This window comes from Cetorhinus maximus, chromosome X, assembly GCF_964194155.1.
Source record: "Cetorhinus maximus chromosome X, sCetMax3.hap1.1, whole genome shotgun sequence".
NCBI lineage: Eukaryota > Metazoa > Chordata > Chondrichthyes > Lamniformes > Cetorhinidae > Cetorhinus > Cetorhinus maximus.
In genome coordinates, this window is record NC_135917.1 from 9,022,807 (window position 1) to 9,031,197 (window position 8,391).

The window sequence follows — 8,391 nt, forward strand, 5'->3', positions numbered from 1 at the left end:
TTACATTTCACCCCTTTCCTATTTTTACTTAGTTCTGTTGAAGTGTCATGAGGACTCGAAACGTCAACTGTGCTCCTCTCCGCCGATGCTGCCAGACCTGCTGAGTTTTTCCAGGTATTTCTGTTTTTGTTTTGGATTTCCAGCATCCGCAGTTTTTTGTTTTTACCTTTTGTGTCGGTGACTGGAGGAAGAAACCCTTCGAACTGCAGTAGAACAAAAGCCACAAGAACTCTCACTATATTCATCAAAAACCCATTGTCTAATGGCAAAAGTGAACTGAAATCTGTGCTATAAGTATTACCTCCTCTACTACAGTGTACTACTACAGTAGTAGAGGAGGTAATACTTATAACTGGTGGACAACAGATTACCATCAATCTGCTCACCCCTCTCACAGCTCCGGGCTTATTTAACTCTCAGACTACTGAGAGTTTCCTCCTTCTTATAGTTTAATGGGAAGCCTCTCCCCAGTGTCCTTTCACCTTGGCAACCTGATATTAATGGCACCAGGGATTCAACACACAAAATTCAGCCTGCTCGCTGTTTCGTTTTCCACCAGTCACTCCTTGTCCCCTGAAGGTCACACAGGGGTACAGTTTCCCTCCTGAACCTCACTGCAGATTTTTGAGAGTTTATTTTGTTACGAGCAATCGAGGTGAAAGGCTAAGGCCCGCAGTGCAAGTTGGCTGCCTCATTTCTTGCAACGATGAGTATGTTCAAAAGCAGGCAGGTGGTGGCACAGTGGTAATATCACTGGACTAGTCATCCAGAGGCTATTGCTCTGGGGACACAAATCCCACCATGGCTGCTAGTGGAAATTAAATTCAATTAATAAATCTGGAATTAAAAAGCTCACCTCAGTAATAGTGACTCTTAAATGACCAAGTGAGCCACTCTGTTGTATCAAACCGTGACAAAGTCTAAAGGAAATGAAACCAGGTGGATGGGCCACCTGGCATTGACTGAGGCACTGGAAACAACATTGGCAAACTCAGTCCTGTCAACCCTGCAAAGTCCTCCTCACTGACATCTGGGGGCTATTGCCAAAAGTGGGAGAGCTGTCTCACAGACTAGTCAAGCAACAGCCTGACATAGTCATCCTCACGGAATCATACCTTACAGATAATGACCCAGACACCACCATCACCATCCCTGGGTATGTCCTGTCCCACTGGCAGGACAGGCCCAGTAGAGGTGGTGGCACAGTGGTATACAGTCAGGGGGGAGTTGCCCTGGGAGTCCTCAACATTGACTCTGGACCCCATGAAGTCTCATGGCATCAGGTCAAACATGGGCAAGGAAACCTCCTGCTGATTACCACGTACCGCCCTCCCTCAGTTGATGAATCAGTGCTCCTCCATGTTGAACACCACTTGGAGGAAGCACTGAGGGTGGCAAGGGCACAGAATGTACTCTGGGTGGGGGACTTCAATGTCCACCACCAAGAGTGGCTCAGTAGCACCACTACTGACCGAGCTGGCGAGTCCTAAAGGACATAGCTGCTAGACTGGGTCTGCGGCAGGTGGTGAGGGAACCAACAAGAGGGAAAAACATACTTGACCTCATCCCCACCAACCTGCCTGTCGCAGATGCATCTGTCCATGACAGTATCGGGAGGAGTGACCACTGCATAGTCCTTGTGGAGACAAAGTCCCGCCTTCACATTGAGGATACCGTCCATCGTGTTGTGTGGCACTACCACCATGCTAAATGGGATAGATTTCGAACAGATCTAGCAACTCAAGACTGGACATCCAAGAGGCACTGTGGGCCATCAGCAGCAGCAGAATTGTACTCGAACACAAGCTGTAACCTCATGGCCCAGTATATCCCCCACTCTACCATTACCATCAAGCCTGGTTCAATGAAGAGTGCAGGAGGGCATGCCAGGAGCAGCACCAGGCATACCTAAAAATGAGGTGTCAACCTGGTGAAGCTATAACACTGGACTACTTACATGCCAAGCAGCAAGTGATAGACAGAGCTAAGCGATTCCACAACCAACAGATCAGATCTAAGCTCTGCAGTCCTGCCACACCCTGTCGTGAATGGTGGGTTGACAATTAAACAACTCACTGGAGGAGGAGGCTCCACAAATATCCCCATCCTCAATGATGGAGGAGCCCAGCACATCAGTGCAAAAGATAAGGCTGAAGCATTTGCTACAATCTTCAGCCAGAAGTGCCGAGTGGATGATCCATCTCAGCCTCCTCCGGAGGTCCCCAGCATCACAGATGCCAGTCTTCAGCCAATTCGATTCACTCCATGTGATATCAAGAAACAGCTGAAGGCACTGGATACTGCAAAGGCTATGGGCCCTGACAATATTTTGGCAATATTACTGAAGGCTTTTGCTCCAGAACTTGCCGCACCCCTAGCCAAGCTGTTCCAGTACAGCTACAACACTGGCATCTACCCGGCCATGTGGAAAATTGCCCAGGTATGTCCTGTACACAAAAAGCAGGACAAATCCAACCCGGCCAATTACTGCCCCATCAGTCTACTCTCAATCATCAGTAAAGTAATGGAAGGTGTCTTCAACAGTGCTATCAAGCAGCACTTGCTTAGCAATAACCTGCTCACTGATGCTCAGTTTGGTTTCCGCCAGGGCCACTCAGCTCCTGACCTCATTACAGCCTTGGTTCAAACATGGACAAAAGAGCTGAGCTCCCGAGGTGAGGTGAGAGTGACTGCCTTTGACATCAAGGCAGCATTTGACTGAGTGTGGCATCAAGGAGCCCTAGCAAAACTGGAGTCAATGGGAATCAGGGGAAAAACTCTCCACTGGTTGGAGTCATACCTAGCACAAAGGAAGATGGTTGTGGTTGTTGGAGGTCAATCATCTCAGCTCCAGGATATCTCTGCAGGAGTTCCTCAGGGTAGTGTCCTAGGCCCAAACATCTTCAGCTGCTTCATCAATGACCTTCCTCCCATCATAAGGTCAGAAGTGGGGATGTTCGCTGATGATTGCACAATGTTCAGCACCATTCATGACTCTTCAGATACTGAAGCAGTCCATGTCCAAATGCAGCAAGACCTGGACAATATCCAGGCTTGGGCTGACAAGTGGCAAGTAACATTCGCTCCATACAAGTGATAGGCAATGACCATCTCCAACAAGAGAGAATCTAACCATCACCCCATGATATTCAATGGCATTACCATCTCTGAATCCCCCACTATCAACATCCTGGGGGTTACCATTGACCAGAAACTGAACTAGACTAGCCATATAAATACTGTGGCTACAAGAGCAGGTCAGAGGCTAGGAATCCTGCAGTGAGTAACTCACCTCCTGACTCTCCAAAGCCTGTCCACCATCTACAAGGCACATGTCAGGAGTGTGATGGAATACTCTCCACTTGCCTGGATGAGTGCAGCTCCCACAACACTCAAGAAGCTTGACACCATTCAGGACAAAGCAGCCCGCTTGATTGGCACCCCATCCACAAACATTCACTCCCTCCACCACCAACGCACAGTAGCAGCAGTGTGTACCATCTACAAGATGCACTGCAGCAACTCACCAAGCCTCCTTCAACAGCACCTTCCAAACCCACAACCACTACCATCTAGAAGGACAAGGGCAGCAGATACATGGGAACACCACCACCTGGAAGTTCCCCTCCAAGCCACTCACCATCCTGACTTGGAAATATATCACCGTTCCTTCACTGTCACTGGGTCAAAATCCTGGAACTCCCTTTCCTAACAGCACTGTGGGTTTACCTACACCGCATGGACTGCAGCGGTTCAAGAAGGCAGCTCAACACCAGCTTCTCAAGGGCAATAAATGCTGGCCCAACCAGTGATGCCCACATCCCATGAATGAATAAGTTAATTAAAAAAACACCCAATTGGCTGTAAGGCGCTTGTGACATTGAGGTCCTGCATTGTAGAAATGCAAATCCTTCATTGTTACATTAAGAAAATAAAGAATGCATTTCCATAGAGCTGTTCACATCTTCAGGATGTACCAAATGCTTCACAGCCAACACCATCCTTTGAAGCATAGTTACTGCTGTAAAATAGGGAAATGTGTGGAAAATTTAAAAAAAGACTTGCATTTACATAACATCTTTCACAACCTCAAGGTGTCCCATTGTTTACAGCCAATGAAGTATCTTTTTCAGTGTAGTCACTGTTGCAATGTAGGAAACGTGGCAGCCAATTTGTGCACAGCAAGCTCCCACAAACAGCAATGTGTTAAATGACCAGATCATCTGTTTTTGTGGTGTTGATTGAGGGATAAATATTGGCCAGGAGACCAGAGAGAACTCCCCTGCTCGTCTTCAAAATAGTGCCCTGGGATCTTTTACATTCACCTGAGAGGGCAGGCTTGGTTTAACATCTCACCTGAAAAATGGCATCTCTGACAGTGCAGCACTCCCTCAGTACTGCACTGGATCGTCAGCCACGAGCTTTATGCTCACATCCTAGGGTGGGACTTGAACCCACAACCTTCTGACTCAAGGGTGCTGCCAACATTGTGCATAGCACGGTCCTGCAAACAGCAATGATATAATGACCAGCTAATCTGTTGGTCATGGTGTTGGTTGTGGGACAAATGTTGGCCAAGACACCAGGGCTTTTCAAAAAAGGTACCACAGGATATTCATGTCCACCTGGGAGGACCATCAGTGTCACACAAATATTACACTGTGCAGTAAGGGCTGTTTGTCCGAGATTGAAATAAAGACATGGCAATAAAACATTGCAGAAGCAACTTGGCTCCACACATAACCTGTACTACAGCTGACTTGGACAGGCTTGATGCTCCCAGCTGGAGGGCGAACTTTCATTGCCAAACAGGCTGCAAAACAAATGGGGGTGCATTGGCTTTCTACCCAACATTTAATGGGGATGAAAATCAGGACGAGTTTGGACAGGTTGCCGATCCTCTGATGCACCATTCCCACCTAGTGACCATTCACCCCCACTGCAGGGGAAGCGATTCACGCCCAGAGGCCAACTTCCACCCACTCCTCAAGGAGTGCCAAACTACCTCCGCAATATACATAAAATTCAAGTGGCACTGCTGACTGGCAAAGCATTTGCCCAGTTTGATGATAAGCACGTGGCTGGTTACAATTACATCACCAGCCACTGCTTGTGCAACAATTTGATTCAATGACTAATTTTTTTTTTTAAATGCCTCCATCCATCCTCTTAAAATCGAAAATGCATCACATATGTTCACCCTCATGCAGACACTGGCTGGAAATTTCTACTCGGATTTTCCAACCTGCAATACTCCAAGTTAGCACTTGCAGAAGCAGAAAATCACGGCCACTGTGACTGTACTGTCATATAGAAACATGAGAAGGCCATTCAGCCCCTCGGGTTTACTCGCCCATTCTATTAGATCATGGTTGATTTGTACCTCAACTTCATTTACCCAAATCCCTTCACTCTTAAATCTATCAATCTCAGTCTTGAAAGTCATTTCAGCAAAAGAACATAGGTTTCCACTACTCTGTGATGGAATGCTGCCAGATTAAGTTTGTACTCTCCTCATACTGGTCTCCCCCACCAGAAGAAATAGCTTTGCTGTATCAACCCCAGTGAGTCACTTTATCATGTTAATGATGATCCTGACGGCCAGCATTGCATAGATGGCAAGAAGAACATTTCCAAGCACTTAGACAAACGAACATCTCCAAAATGTTGCTTCAAGAGGGGCCAAGGGTGACTCTTCCTTTAAAAAAATAAACATTGCTCCCAGTGCTTAACTGTCCTGAAGATATTGAGGGTCTTGTGGCAGAGATCAATGCCTGGCTCACATTTCATACCAGCACCCGCTGGAGTACTGAAAATCCCAAGAATACAGGGGATGGCCTATTTCTGCACTCACTGCAGATTTTTAATGGGTGGTTCATCTCATTGGTCTTTCCCTTGCACTTGCGACCAATAACATGTTTCACTTTGATGATACATGTCCAAGTTCACCTGGAACTTATCCATGTCACTTGGGCCCTACAGCCTCCTATGTCAAAATGATAAAGCCCTTGGTGAAGCAACGCTCTGTTATAGCCCTTCCGGTTTGCTCTGTTTTCCACAGCTTTTCCTCCTATCCCCTTGTTCTCCAGTCTCGCACTGAATCAAATACCCCTGACTGATCCTTTACATCCTCAGAGCAATGCCCTGACCAATCAGGGTTAAGCTGCCTGGTTTAAATTTCAAACAATGCTCGGCAGTTAACTGTCAGTCACCATCAGTGGTGCATTCTCCATGGAAATGCCGCTTGCCAATCAATCAATCAGCATTCTCTTCACATACAGTATAAATTGTTGTTTCACCCCCTTATATTGGTATTCTTGTGAAGTGTCCTGGTGATTGCAAGACAAAAAACTTCAATGTGTCTCTTTTTCAGCAATCCTTTACATCCTGCTAATTTGAATCATATCCGCCCCACGTCTTTTCCTCGCCAATGGGGGATGGGCAGTACCAGTTTGGTGAATTCATTCCCATATGTTTTATTCTCGTTTCCTAATCATTCAAGTAACACTGTGTCCCTTTTCCAGCTCAGCCACATTTTTCGGTAGTGAGCGGTGAAGGAAGCTTACCAAATATTAGTTATTTCCAAGCTTTCTTTAGAATATTCTTTCACAGGATGGGAACTTTGCTGGCTGGGCCAGCATTTGTTGCCCATCCCTAATTGCCCCTTGAGAAGGTGGTGGTGAGCTGCCTTCTTGAACCGCTGCAGTCCATGTGGTGTAGGTACACCCACAGTGCTGTTAGGGAGGGAGTTCCAGGATTTTGACCCAGCGACAGTGAAGGAACGGCGATATATTTCCAAGTCAGGATGGTGAGTGACTTGGAGGGGAACTTCCAGGTGGTGGGGTTCCCATGTGTCTGCTGCCCTTGTCCTTCTAGGTGGTAGTGGTCATGGGTTTGGAAGGTGCTGTTGAAACTCTTTCGAGTTATCAACAGTCACAGATTGCAACTCTTTCGAGTTATCAACAGTCACAGATTGCAACTCTTTCGAGTACATTCACAGTTCTTGGTTTCCAGGAATGGGACATGAACCCACAACCCTCTGATTCAAAGGCGAGGGTGCTATGAACTGAGCCACAGCTGACACCTCCAAGGTGCTGTTGAAGGAGGCTTGGTGAGTGCATCTTGTAGATGGTACACAGGTGTCAGCTGTGGCTCAGTCCATAGCACCCTCGCCTTTGAATCAGAGGGTTGTGGGTTCATGTCCCATTCCTGGAAACCAAGAACTGTGATTGTACTCGAAAGAGTTGTAGATGGTACACACTGTGCGTCAGTGGTGGAGGGAGTGCAATAACAAGAGTTCAGCAGAGAGGACAGAAATAAACAGAGGGGGAGGGGAAATCAATTCTCCACAACAGCTAAAACGAATGGAAATATTTATTTACAATATTGTGTGCTTAAGTGAAGAGGCTGCGAGTAAGAACTCCCGTGGAACCCATTTGAGTCTGGCTGCCTGCCAAGTAATTCCAAACACTCTCAGCCAAGTTACTGCGAAAACAATCTCCGAGAACTGTCCGGGCACCTACTCAACAGCTCAAACTCCACAAGACACCTGTAGATTCAAGGAACCCCTCGTGAAAAATGAGGCGAGACTTTCCGCTCCACTTATCGCCAAAGCTCCCCACCCCAAAACAAAAAAATCGTTGAAAATCCTCAACTGACAATTCCAGGCTATAAACTCAGGGAAATCTCTCCACTCGGCGACTCCCAACTGACGCGTGGCTTAATTTTTTTTTATTTTTGGAGGGGGTGTAAGTAGCAACAACCTCAAGAATTGTCCACAATAATACAGCGCTACGCCAGAGTATGGAAACTGCAGAGGGAGAGAGAGGAGGAGAGGGAGGAGGGGGGGGTTAGAGGAACACACTCACCTCTCGGTGTTCTGGGCGACCCTTTTCCTCTTTCTGCCCAAGAAAATGTTCCTGGTGCTGGCGATCATGTTGCACAGGCCAGGGTGTGGAGAGGGTGCCTGCGAAGCCCCGTTTAGCCCGAGTGTTTGACTTAACATTCTCCGAGCGAACTTGGAGTTGGAGGAAGCGGTGAAACTGACGAAATCTCGGAAACTGACACCCCGGGAACTCTGGGGCTTGTAGTTTCTCTGCCTACTCCACATGCACAACATGAATCAGTCCTGATGACCCATTTCTACTACTTTACCATTACACCATTCAACTCCAATAGTTACCCGTCAAATTGAAAGCCACACTATTATTCCACGAGCATTTAAAATAACAATTCCAGTACCAACTAGCGTGATCGATGCATAATAAGATAGGCATGTTTTTTTTTTAAAACCACGCTGAGTAGGTTAATTCACTGCAGATCTGGGCTGAATAGACTCCACATTGAAAACAAAAACAGAAAATGCTGGAAATACTCAGCAGGTCTGGCAGC

General features: G+C 46.9%; 1 protein-coding gene across 1 annotated transcript in view; it reads right to left on the bottom strand.

The window, feature by feature from the left end:
• LOC144672754 (aryl hydrocarbon receptor-like) overlaps positions 1-8,022 on the bottom strand; it is a 107,154-nt gene extending 99,132 nt beyond the window's left edge. Inside the window, exon 1 of the mRNA XM_078534719.1 lies at positions 7,869-8,022. Within this exon, the coding sequence (XP_078390845.1) occupies positions 7,869-8,005 (137 nt within the window). The 5' untranslated portion in view covers positions 8,006-8,022. The remainder of the gene's footprint in view (positions 1-7,868) is intronic.
• Between the last annotated feature and the right edge of the window lie 369 nt (positions 8,023-8,391).